The 13,477-nt window shown below is 50.3% G+C and overlaps 1 protein-coding gene across 1 annotated transcript; it reads left to right on the top strand.

The window, feature by feature from the left end:
* Positions 1-2,549: 2,549 nt before the first annotated feature.
* On the top strand, positions 2,550-11,584 carry DMRT3 (doublesex and mab-3 related transcription factor 3). The gene is made up of 2 exons (XM_057406094.1): positions 2,550-3,164; positions 9,899-11,584. Exons 1-2 carry the CDS (start codon positions 2,726-2,728, stop codon positions 10,861-10,863), a joined length of 1,404 nt encoding a protein of 467 aa, XP_057262077.1. The 5' UTR covers positions 2,550-2,725; the 3' UTR covers positions 10,864-11,584.
* The last annotated feature ends 1,893 nt before the right edge of the window (positions 11,585-13,477 follow it).

Genomic DNA, 13,477 nt, shown 5'->3' with positions numbered 1-13,477 from the left:
GAAGTCTGACAGGAAGTTTCTTCCCCCTCCAGCGCTACGCAGCCCAGCGCGGCCGGCATGTCTTCTTCTTCCTCCGTATTATGGGACAGCGCGGGCGTTCGGAGCCGCCCGGAGTAGCTCTCCGAGCGGCAAATCGTGGGTAATAATGCGCTCTTCGTTTTTTGCCCCGCCTAACATGAGTTTTGGCGAGGTGTAGCTGAAACGAATCCTGCCACTCGCCCGCCCGTGACCCGTCTTCCCGCGAACATCCCTCTCCAGACGCGTCTTCCAGAGCAGTACGAACGCCACTAGTGTAAACGCGCTGGTCCCCGCGGGTGCCGGCAGACAGGCGGCAGCGCCGTCTACCCCAGCCGTCTCCACACCGACAGGCCGCGAAACGCTAGCGGATTCGGGCCGATTCTGACCTTCCAGCCCGATGCCACCTCCCCTTCCCCTTCAGTCGGTGCTTCTTCCTTGGAAAGTCCGGCTCTTCGGAGCCAGGCCCTTTCCACTAAATGTTATTTGCAGCATATGTTCCGCACATTCATTCTCTTTCAGCCTATTCTTCTAGGGCTAACTGCTAACACGTTATAGTCACCTTGAAATTTCCTCTGCTATTTTCCAATTAAAAGCTTAATAGCCCTGGAAACGGAGTTCATGTGGTGCAGTTTACCATAGCCTCTTCTTCTGAAAAGCTTTCTGCCGGGATCCTATTATGTGCTTGAATAAACCTTTTCTGCGCGCAGAAATGGGAACCTGGTCTGTCAGGTATTAGGTTTCAATAGACTTTCAGGCAGGGGACGTTTTGCGAACATAAATACGAACCTGGCCCTATAGGGAGATGTTGTCAAATACTAGGACACGGAAACCCCATCAAATATGAGAAAAGGATTACGGCACTATATCAAACAAGTATTTCAGCCTAAACCCGCGGTGTGCAGCCAAGCGAGAGGGGGCCCCCGGCCCTAACCCAGCCCGCCGCCGCGCCGGGGCATCCCGACTCGGGAGCAGCAGCTGCCCGCCCACCCTGTCGCGGTGGCGGAGGCACCCCGCGGGCCCCGATCCTGCTGGCGAGGGTCAAGGGCTCCCCTCGCTTTCACCTGCACTAGTATCCCGCTTCTTCGTTTTGCGCGAAAGGATTCGCAAGGGCGGCGGCGCATCGTCCTTCACGCGCCCATTGCCGTTTTGTAGTGGTTGGGTATTTGCTCCGCGTCTGGTTTTTCTGTCCCTGACGGGGACCACGCGTGTGTCCGATGCCCCGCGGTGCAGCGGGATGCGGGACTCTACGTGTACAGTGCACGCTCCCCGGCAGGGAGGATCAGGAGGTCCCACTGGCGCTGCGGGAAAACGGGCCGTTCCCAGCACATGAACGATCCGCCTCCCGCCTCGGTGCGCTTAGCCGATGGGCGCTCATCCTCCCTCTCATTCCGCACACAGTCGTGGGGGGAAAGATCTCCCCGAGTCGCTTTCTCCCTAGAAGCAGAAAAGTAATTAGCAAAGAGCCAAGTGATGAATTATAAAGCAAATACCTTCACGCTGGGCTTCTCTCCAGCGAAATGCTTCCCCATTTTTAAATCTGATTTTCTAATTAAGTACCCTCGTTAAACGGTTTATTTCGTGTAGCGGTTACAGTGGAGAGATGCCAGAGAAAAGCAGGGGCGATCTTGGGGCAGCGAAACGGGTTCAAGTCCGAGAAGCAGCCCAGACGCGCCGCTCAACACTGCTGCGCGGGCAGACAAACGCTTGCAGGCAATTTGTCCCCCCGTATTCGCCATCCGGTATTCCTATACCGTTTTTTCGGTAGTATATTACCGGAAAACGGATTGGTAAACTACCGAATTTGGATTTAAACTTCTCGCTGCCGTGTTTCAGGGAGAAGCCTTCCCGCGTCCGGAGACACAGAAAATTACCACCCGCTGCATCACACACATCGGATAGGTTGCCAGCAGTCTAGCTTGCCCTGAGCTGCATGTGCCTTTCCATCGCCACAGCTTGCATTTAGGCAGCGGCCGTGGCGAGGGCCGCCGGGGTGGCAGCGGCTTCGCGGGTCACTATCCGCGCAGCTCCTGCTCCCGGGCAGCTTCTCAAAACTTTGATGACACTTTGGGCTCTAAAGCTCCCGCAGCGCTGAGACACGGACGGGTTCACGGCAGCAACCACACACCGGCCGCCGCTCGTGGCCTCCCGTGGGCTTTCGAGGGACGCCCGCTCGAGGTCCAGACGCCCCCCGTCTTGGGCTTTGAGATCCCGGCAGAGCGCGGAGGGTCGGAGCCTGTGTAAACCTCGCAGACCCATTCGCTTCCAGCCCCGGGCGCTTCTTTCACAGGGGGGGGGGGAGGGGTGGGTGGCATCAGTGCCGACCCCTCGGCACGGCGCACGCAGCGCCGCCGCCCCCGACGGCTGGACAGACACCTCACTCCTCCCTCTCCCTCATCCCCCCGGCGGCGGCGGGGAAGGAGGGTGGCGGCGGGTGGTGAAGGGGGGCGGGCGGGGGACGGGGGCGGGCGGAGGGGCGCTGGGCTCAGCAGGGCGGTGCGGGAAGAGGCAGTGTCGCGCCGGCCGGCGTCAGCACTCCGCCCGCAGGTGCCACCGCGGCGGATAACCCCGCCGGACCAAGGCTACGGCGGCGCCCCCCTCGGAGCCCGCGGGCAAAGCCGTCCGCCTCCTCTCCTTCGCCGTCCAGGCGTCCGCCCGCCCCTGCGGCTCCCTTCTCCGCCCCGGAGCCGATCGGGCTCCTCCCGCGGGCATGAACGGCTACGGCTCCCCGTACCTCTACATGGGCGGCCCGGTGTCGCAGCCGCCGCGGGCTCCGCTGCAGCGGACGCCCAAGTGCGCCCGGTGCCGCAACCACGGCGTGCTGTCCTGGCTGAAGGGCCACAAGCGCTACTGTCGCTTCAAGGACTGCACCTGCGAGAAGTGCATCCTCATCATCGAGCGGCAGCGGGTGATGGCCGCGCAGGTGGCGCTTCGCCGGCAGCAGGCCAACGAGAGTCTGGAGAGCCTCCTCCCGGACTCCCTGCGCGCCCTCCCGGGGCCTCCGGGCAGCGCCGAGCCCCCCGCCCCGCCAACGGGGCCTCCGACATGCGCCGCTCCGCCGCGGGCACCCGCCGAGCTGGCCGCCGCCGCTGCCCTGCGCTGGGCAGCCGAGCCGCCCCCCGTGCTCCCGGGGCCGCTCCCTAAGGCAGGTGAGGCTGGGCAGGGCGCCGTGGGGCCAAGGTGGGGAGGGCGCGCGGGGAGGAGGGAAGGGCCGGGACCCCGACGAGCGCCTCCGGGAAGGAAAGGTGACAGCTTTCCCTTCTTCCAGACGGGTGCTGTGGGAAGGGGAAGGAGGGAAAGTCCGACGGTTGCGTTTTGTCGCTCTTAAAAAGCAAGGAGCCGCGAAGTTTGCAGCCACCGAGACCAGCGGAGGGCACTGGTAACACCACCACGGCCGACCCGTTACCCGACGTGCCGCTTCCGGGCCCGTTGCCCTAGGCGGGCCGGGAAGTGGGAGCGTCTCGAGTGGATCGCGCCCCTCTGCCTCTCCTGGCCCCGCTGAGTCGATGGGAGCCGGGCTTCTCAGCCGGGACATCGGCTGCGAGTCCCCGTCCAGGACAAAACCTCTGTATGGAGCTGCCGGGAAAAAGCGGCGCCGGGAGCAGCAGGGTTTCTAAGGGGCACGGAGGGCCGGGGGCAGGAGGGGGTGAGCGGGGCTGCCCGGTAGCTAGAGCTTTCCTCCCGCGAGGCTGGCATGTCCCGCCGGGCCGTGTTCAGAACTGTCCTGGCAGGTCGGTAATGCTGACCCGGAAACCGCCGCCCGCGGCCGGCATCTCTTGAGTGCGACCTACCGGTAACACTTTTCTGGACGCAAAACTAACGGCCTGGAGCGGCCGTGCCCTTCTCACGCCCCGTGCATGGGCGGGAGCCGACAGCCTTTCCCAGCGAGGATGCCCGGCAGGCTGCTGCCCGCCGCTCTAGTGACAGGCGGCGGCTGCACCCGGTGCCCCGGTGAACCCCGAGCACCGCACGGCTCTTCGCCGTGCAGCCGGAGCCCGCGGGGCGGTGTGCAGTCAGCCTGGCCGCCAGGGCATCCTCAGGGCCCCCGAAAAGCGGCTCCACTCCTCCAGCTTCTGTCCGGAAAACACACATCGCCGGGCCCGATGCGCTGGCGCGGCCAGTCCCCCGGCGCGGTGAGTTTAGCGGTGGTCTGGGGCCCGCTTCCCCTTGGCCGGCCATCGGCATCGGCTGCCCGCCCTCTGTCTTCCCTATACCCCGCATCTTCGCTCGGGCCGGGGCGTTCGGGTGTCTCCGCCCCCCAGGTTTCCCCCTGATTTCAGCCTCTTGGCGGCTCGGAGCCTCTTCCGCCGCGGCACCATCCGGGCCAGGGACCGCGGCGAGGGAAGAGACCGGGGAACAATGGAGGGGGGGGGGGGGGGGGGGGGAAAGCCGCCTTAGCTCCTTCCAGAAAGTAAAAACAAAAACTCCGCCAGCAAGATATAAATCTGGCGGGTAGAAACGGTATTAACTTGCACGGCCAACTTTTCTTCCCCCTGATATATGAACTTCCCAGCTTAAAAGATTACAGTAATCACGGGAGGACAGTGTAAATCGAATCTGATAGCAATAACTTTTGGAGAAGGTCAGGCTCAAGTGAAATGTTACCAAGCAACAGGCATTTTGTTTGCAAAATACAATCAAAGCGTATTGATGAGAGATTTTTCTTTGCCAGCCAGTCAGCACTTTCTGCTAACAGCTTCTGGGAGGGGGATAACGGAGATCTCCATAAATCAGGGCCAGCGGCTCCGCGCCGGCCCCTGCCCGTGATGAGGCCGGGCTGGAGAGCACGAGGTACCCTGGGCGCTCCCGTCTTCACAGACCTGCCCCGAGTGGTCCCTGGTCCCAGACTGTTACAGAGTTGGGGTATTTTGTGGTGGTGGTTTTGTTTTGGGTATTTTCATGTGTGTGTGTGGTGGTTTTTTTTTTTTTTTGTGGTGTTTTCTGGTTTTGTTTTTCATTCCTCGTCCCCGGCTCTTACGAACATGGGAATAAGCGAGAGCAAAGCAGAAAATGATCTGGGGGGGTCCTCCTGTCACCTACCACCAGACACTGTTTAACCAGACAACCTGTTTATTTCCAACCATCCTGCATGTTTTGAACAGCAGGGTTTCCTCTTTCTCTCCCTACTGAAAAACATCTTCAAAACAGCAATTATTTGCTCCCCTAGCTCCTCACCCCTTTTCTCTCTCTCTGCCCCGCCTTCCACCTGGACATAAGTCTCATGGGAGGTTTTTTTTCAGTACGGAGGTGGCATTTCCCGATGTGCAGTAGAATCACATCTGGTTATTCCTGCCAGAACTGGTCATTTTGGTGGGACAAGTTGCAAAGTTCTGTTTTAGGCAAATAACGCACCCAGAAACTACCCCTGTTGTATCCGCCTGTGCTAACCCGGAATTATTCCCCCTCCTGACGCTGTGCTCATGAACTTTCATCTCCCACTTGAGAGCATTTCTCTTAGTAATAGTTGTCACAGCCTGTAAACAATATAACACTATTATGAGTCTGCTGTTAATGTCAGAGCCAGCTTCTTAAGGCAACACAGTAGTCTCTGTGTTAGTTTGGGAGCAGTGACCAGCTTCCTACAAAATACCGTAGACCTTTGCAGATAAGGAAGAAATTCTGGAGTGAAAGTAATTTCAAAAAACCCAAACAAACAAACAAACAAACAAAAAAAAAAACAAAAAACCCACTCACCAACCAACCAGAAAAGCACCCCAACCCCCAGTCAGTTCTATACGACCTTCGATTTATGCGGCTTTATGCTAGTTCTGGTATCGGACAGCTCTAGTAGAAAAGGGGAAATAGCAGATGTTTTGGGGATTCAAGAAAATCTGTTGTGGAAAATGCTGTCCTAACAATTAAAGTGCAAACTGTTTTAACAGCAAGTCAGCGGTGGGAATATCAAGGAAGCAAATTCGGTTCCAAAGTATTAGACCAAGTTTTCCAGACAAGTTATTAACTTGAAGAGAACAGCTGCTCTCTGTCACCCGTTATATTTTTATTTGGACGCTTTACAATGTTTGACTCATGATCCTTAATGTATAAATAGTCAAGGAAAAGCTGCGATTTACACTGCTCCAAATTTGTAGCAGCTTTATTTATTAATGTAGATTTTCCTGAGAAATGCATGCACGGTTCTCCCACTGTTTTGCATTTCATGTCTACCTGCATTTAGACTGCATCTCTGTAGATCTGGGGATGTATCTGTTTCTGCAAGAGTATTATTTGATGAATACTCCCCATCGTTTATACCGATCTGAAAACAATTTTCCTAGTTTACTCAGGGCTGCCAAAGTGAATACCTGAATGCAGGCAATTTGAAATACAGGGTGTGGGGAAAAAATCCAAACCCCAAACGAACAAAACGCAAACCCAAAGAAAACCAAACAATAATAAAAAAAATTAAAAAGCCCTACAAAACGCACACACAAAACCAAAGTAAAATCAAAACCAGAAACAAACGAACCGACTTCCCTCCCTCCCCCCCACCCCCGCCAAACAACACAAAACAAAACACTCTAAACCCACAAACACGAAAATGTCTGAGGACAAAATTTCTTTCTTGAAGTCCAGAACAATCTTAATGTGAAACTTAGGAGTGGTGAAAAAAAAACAGCAAAACCTTTTGGCTAAGCGCAGGGGATCATACAGTCTGAACACAAAATTAGCATTTTTGTACCTGAAAATCTAAACATTTGGGATTAATGCAGCAGCATTTCTACAATTATGTGCCCGTGCCCACATAATGGTGTTTATGATGTACCAAAATCGTTGGTATCCCACATCATCATTTATTCAACAATTGCTGTTTTGTGCCCATTTTACACAGACAGAGCCCTGATCTCGAAGGTTCCCGGGGGGTGGGATGGTGACAGCCCCTGAGCACGCTTTCCCCGTGCTCCCCGTGCTGTGGCCGTGGTTCGGATGTGGTGTCAGGGGGTGGAAAACAGGGTCGGAAGGTGGCCTGCTGGCAAGAAACCATTGGAAAGAGGCCCGATAAGCAGGCGCAGCCGTCTGGCTCTCCTGAAGCCCCGGGGAGAAGCATCAGCCGGCACCGGCGGTAAGAACCACTCTCAAAAAGGCAGAAGAATAAAACATCACGGCATCCAAACTCAGTGTTAACCAGCGGAGAGTCATCTGGTTTGTGCCTTTGGTTTATACCACCGAAATTCTGTTCTACGGGTCTGACCGTGTGCATACAGCATCCTGGCGAGATGCACCGCTGTGATCTGTGCTGTACAAGGGGGCTGTTCCTGTGCCAGGCTAAGGGTCGGGATTTGTGCAGTCTCCAGGTGGTAAAGATGCAAACTTCAGTGAGATGAGTTACCAGAATTCGAAGAGAATTTTTAGTCAAGCCTGGTGAGGATACTTCTAAGGCTACTCAAAACTGAACACACCTGAATTATCTTGAAAATAATATTTTGTAAGGATCAGGGAGTGTATTAGGGAGACCTAACCCGATTTTTGTTTGTACTTTTGTTTTTGGTTTTAGCATGCATTTGCTACCCAGTGGTATTTGCTATCAGCCCATAAAGATACACTGGAAAAGGTTGTAGTTCTGAAATAGGCTCTACTTGCAAGTAAGTGGTCCATTTGGTAGTACTGGGTATCACAGTACAATCTATTTATGTGGAAATTAGGACCATCATCTCCCTTAAATGCCTCTTCTAACTCCAGCAAGACAGGACAAAGGTCATTAGCAATTGCCAGACTGCCTGTGAAGGCTTGTATGTATAAATTGCCCGTTCACTCAGATGTGAATTATTCTTAGCATCTCACCTTTTATAATTAATGCATGATTATGACTATAAGAAAGGATTAGTAGGAAAAGATATTCTGAGCCTCGTGTTCTTTTCAAATAATGGATGAGCTATGCTGAAGTTTTACCACCTCCTCAAAAGGTTTTCAGTTTGCTAATAGCAAATATTTCTCACATCCCTCTTTGGCCTCTAAGGCAAGACTGATGCACTGAGTGTGTGAAGAAGAGCTTACATACATTGACTTTTCTGTAATACACCAGCATGGAGAATTATTGCTTCTCCATTTGCATTGGGTCAAAGAGCATAATCAATATAAAAATGAGCACCCAAAACAGGTTATCCTGCTGAAAGAGAAAGGCAAGATCTTCATAAGGGCATCTGTATTCCTCAGCTCTACTCCCATGCACATCTTCCACAGCCCAAACTCGCAGCATCCCACAGCTGTAGGATAGCCCATCATTTCAGCCTGGCACAGGCATCCTCATGAGGAGAACCTCCCTTTGCCGTGCTCTCTGTTAGGCAGTGCTTTGCCAAGATCTCATATTTATTTACAGCTCACATTCTGGCAAGCACAGTGGTTTCTTGCTCAGCACTGACTTAATCAGACCCTGCCTTTTCTCTCAAGGTGGGTAAATCGTGCTAATAGAGTTTGACTTGAGCTGATCTGTTCAACGCTAAACTTAGCCCGCTGCATGGGGAAAGGCCCTGCCCATACCTGGGCAAGAGGGAGACAGGACTGTCTGCAGTAGCAGCAAGTCTCAGTTTCTTGCACATCTTTAGTTTGTTTCATCTTGGTTAATCAGGGGTGATCATCAGCACATTTTGGGAACCTTTGCTTGCTTCTTATAGCTTATTTATTTAGTTGGACTGGTCATCAGGGTCTTGGGAAACCAAGCAAACATTTGTACTAGTTTCTGCAGATATTCTGTTACATATATGTGTTCAAAAGCATTGCCCTGTGCAGTTAAAGTAGGCTCTGTCAGCTGCAAATTGGACAGCAACCCTTCCCCCAAACATTGATGATTCCCAAGGAGATGATTGTGCTGTATGAGGAAGGCCAGCAGAACAGTGTTCTTGGGAGCAAACTCTGAACAACATCAAGCAAGTACATTGCCCTCTTGCACATAAACTCTGAAAGCTGCCAACTTTCCTTCTTTCTGACAGGCTGTCTTATTTCAGAGGTTTCCATACTCTGGCCCAGCGTTACCAAAGTGACCAGAGATTTGGGGTATCAGATTTTTGAGTGTCTATCTGGAGACAGTGTGTTCAGCAGATGTTTTCAGCCCCGTACTCAGCTCTTGGCCTTTTAGTTTAGCACACAAAAAGCAAGGTACCTGGAACAAGTGCTGAGAGAGGTTGTGGAGTCTGCATCCTTGGAAATTACTTGAAACTCAGCGAAGTAGGGACATGAGCAAGCTGCTCTGTATCTTGGGTGACTCCTGCTTTGAACAGGAGCTGGATCAGATGCCTTCCAGAAGTCTTCTCCAAACCAGATTTTTCTAGATTCTGTGCTTTAAAGGGCCAAGGCATCAGCTGTGCTCCAGGGTTTGGAGGAAAAGCCTATGATTCTTGCTGGGGAAGGAAACAGTTTCTGCAGAGCCAGAACTGGAATACACTGGTTCACTTGAAGACTTCTTTAACTGTGAAGGAGCGGTTCCACCAATGCTGTCGAACTTGCAGAGGGAATTTTGGTCTTCCAAGTGCCATCTGGATATCTTCTCCTCACAGTGAGTGAGGGAAGTGCTGAAGTTCCTCAGAGAAAGCTTGCACGTGGGTAGGTATTGCTGCCTCATAACCAGTGAGAGAGGACTGAGATAGCGTATTTGACACAGCAGAAAAATAACCACTGCTTCCTTTCTTGTATATGGGAGAATGAGACAGATACCTGTAAGGCAGCATAAGGTGTCTGGACCAAGCTGTGTTATTCTTTTGCAGTTTTGTTCTCATGAGATGTTGCAAACCTCCCTTAATTTTAGCAGGATCTCTGTGAAAAACACCTTTCTAAATTATTTTTTTTCTCCCTAGCAACCCGCTCTGTTCACTTTAAGAAGACTTTATCCTCAAATGTCTGTAAAAGCCTTTGGCCTCAACTTGATTTTAACTTCCCTGCCTTCTCTTTGCAGACATGAATGAGGAGCGACTGGGCGATGCCAGTGGAGCAGACAATGCCGAGACCTACAGTGACAAAGATGCAGACCAAAGGAGTTCCCCAGACATGACTAAAACCAAAAGTTGCTTCACCCCTGAAAGCCCTGAAATAGTTTCAGTGGATGAGGTTGGTTACGCAGTTCAGAAAAATGGTGGGAGCACAGAGAACCGTCCAGAGAGCCCCAAGTACCACCCGGAGCAGAACCACCTCCTGATAGAAGGTCCCTCTGGGACAGTTTCTTTACCTTTCAGTTTGAAAGCGAACAGACCTCCGCTTGAAGTCTTGAAAAAGATCTTCCCTAACCAAAAGCCAACTGTGCTGGAGTTGATCCTGAAGGGGTGCGGCGGTGATCTAGTGAGTGCTGTAGAGGTTCTCCTGTCCAGTCGGTCTTCAGTGGCCAGTGGGGAGAGAACTACTGCAGAGTCTGATGGCCTTGTCTTGCCTTCTAGTGGGCACATTTTTGAGCACACACTGAGTTCGTACCCTATTTCCTCTTCCAAGTGGTCTGTGGGCTCAGCGTTTAGGGTTCCAGACACACTGAGGTTCTCTGCTGATTCCAGTAATGTCGTGCCAAACCCTCTAGCCGTACCTTTGCAGCACCCCTTCCCTCAGCCACCACGCTACCCGCTGATGCTGAGGAACACTTTGGCAAGAAACCAGTCTAGCCCGTTCCTGCCCAACGATGTTACCCTGTGGAACACGATGACACTGCAGCAGCAGTACCAGCTGCGGTCCCAGTACGTCAGTCCTTTCTCTAGCAACTCAGCCAGCGTTTTCCGAAGCTCGCCTGTCCTTCCTTCCCGCTCTTCAGAAGATCCTAGGATCTCAATCCCTGATGACGGGTGTCCTATTGTGTCTAAGCAACCGATATACACAGAAGATGAGTATGATGAAAGGTCTGATTCTTCAGACTCAAGAATACTCAACACATCTTCTTAGGCTGACATTTGAAATGCGATAGAAAAGTGATAACTTGCAGTGCAGCTGAACTACTGGGCCCTAAGAGAAGGGACAAGTACTCTGAAAAACCCTTGCAATTGTATTAAAAAGTGACTTTGCTTGGTATCGTACTACAGCAATAAAGACATAACTTATTTAATTTCTTGCACTTCACTGGATAATGCCAAAAAGCAATACTCTGGCTTTAGTGCTGAGTGTGTGTTACAAAGGAAGACTTAATGGCTATCAGTTATGGGACTCTGGAAGGCTCATAATGGAAACAGAAACCCAAGGTCTACTTTGTTCCTTAACTCAGAAAAATGGGGATGTTAAACTAGAATACTTGAATGCTGTTTTATAAGAGAGAACTACTCAGGACACAAGAAATCAAACAAACGTAGTTCAATTGCAAATGGACTAAATCAATGACTACAATCTTATGCCAGTGATCATTGTTGCAGTGGAAGAAAAGCAGAAGAAAGAAATATGCACATGAAACTAGCATGACCTGCCTCTGTGCTATTTGCGCTTGGACGCTTTTCAGAGAAATATTACTGAGAGTTATTCTTTTCCCATTGCTAGGTCGAAATGTGTAACGTCAGTGTAAAACCAATTACAGCTGTGAATTGCATGAAGTGTATTGTGAAATGAACACCAGATTAAGCATTGTCAGGTTAATGTAGCATGCTAAGGACTCTAGAAAAATAAACTAAGATGTTGATCTTGGTTTATGTCATTTATACTGGGCAAATAGCACTTCTGAAGATAGAGAGCTGCCTAGTCCTCAGCTGGGGTTAAAATGTCCAGCTCCAGCAGCTGCAGCCAAAGGAAGCTTCTATTTCCAAATCCAGGTTCTGCTTCTCTGCCTTGTAGCTTGCAGCTGAGATAAGGCAAATGCTGTCATCAGGGAAGCTGAGTTGTCTTGAGTATGTACTGCAGGCATTTCCAAGCTCACCTGAGTAAAGCAGAGCTTGCTACAGCCACAACAAGCAGAAACACAGGCTCTCCAAATGCTTCAGAAGCATTTTTCTTTCCTGTAATATAGAAGTAGAAAAAAAATAAATAGGATGTAATAGCAGACATTTCTTTAAAATAATCTTTAGCCAAATGGCAACTTCCCTTACTCTAGAAAAGTAATGCTTTGAACAATTTATTGCATGTTTGCATGCACTGATTACACTGCATATCTTATGTGTGTCAGAGTAATATTACGAATTGCTTCTGATGAGGAATGCCACTAAACTAATTGTCCACTTGGAAGTTTGTTAAGGTTTTAGTGCCATTTTTTCAATGTTCACAAGTGACTGCATCTGCTTGACATTTGGCTTTTCCAAAATGCACCACTGAATGCAGATGAAATGGCTGTCAGGCCTGTCAGGTATATGAGTAGTCCCTCACCTCAAAAACAATTGAGGTTGCCCTGAATTTGGGCTGTAGTGCAGATGGGCTTATAAAGGTGTAATATGTATCAAGCATGTTATCTGGTGTCACTGCTGATATGAATGCCTGTGTTCTCATTTGGCATTTCATATTTTGTAAGGTTTGTGCACCTAGTGAATCCTCCATTTTATAAGTGTACTGAACATGCACAAAAAGGAGAGTAAAATAAGGATTTTATTTTCCTTAGGGGATAAAGTAACAGAAAGATACTTTTTCTTGCATAATTTTCTAACCTGTTCAGAAAAGCAATTTACTGGTAACACTACAGAGCAAAGACATAAAAACGGGGAAGGAATAAAAAAAACCTGTATTCCCTAATGAAAGCGTAAATATGAGAACATCTGGAATTTTCGTAAACACAGAATTACGATTTTGTACTGACAGACTTGCCTGCACTCAAGTGGCACTTGTAAACAAATTAATCTTCCAGCCATTCCAGAAAGAAAAGTAAGAGGTAACATAGTCTTTATCTTACAAGCAGAAAGGGGATGAGGCAGCAAAAATACTGTGTTCCAACATCATGGAGAAATTAAGCATCAAAGGGTAGGTAAGAGTAGATAGATCCAGGAGCTGTTTTTGAGCTCACTCACCAAGGCGGTTTTCCTCCAGCAGATACCTCTGCACAGGCATCCCTATGCACTGAATTGAATATTTTTCTTTTCTTGCTGTTTTTGCTACAGAACGTGAACCATCTCCACCAGAAAGACCAAACAGTAGTGCCCGCCACCGTTCATAGTGACACACTATTGGCTGTGGGCTTCCAAAAAACAGAATTTTGGCACCTTGGAATTGGGACACATCTCTCAAAGAAAGGTGACTCTTGGCTAAAGTGAAATGAACGATTATGCAGATTTTTTTTTAATTAGGTCTTTTTTTGATAAACTGTGTTCTGAAAAATCAAACGGGTTAAAATAATCCTTGTCCTGTTACACCTTTTGACTCAATTCAAAATCACGCTTTTTTCTTTTTCCTTTTGCGATAAACTAAACCTAAATGTGTTCAAGATCAACAAGGCAAGTTTTGATGCTGAACAATGACTGTGCTCACGCTGTATCCACCCAGCTGTATTTCCAGGCTGGTACTACAGGCCAATGTGATTTCTCATCTCCAGCTGCCACAGCAAGGATGCCTTGCTGTGCTGGCAGGACACCGAGCAGGGACCTCCAGCAGTCCC

Source organism: Pezoporus wallicus, unplaced genomic scaffold (genome assembly GCF_028554395.1).
Source record: "Pezoporus wallicus isolate ANWC-B61680 ecotype Strahan unplaced genomic scaffold, APGP_CSIRO_Pwel_v1 contig_7506, whole genome shotgun sequence".
Classification (NCBI taxonomy): domain Eukaryota; kingdom Metazoa; phylum Chordata; class Aves; order Psittaciformes; family Psittacidae; genus Pezoporus; species Pezoporus wallicus.
This window is presented reverse-complemented; position numbering and strand designations above follow the sequence as displayed.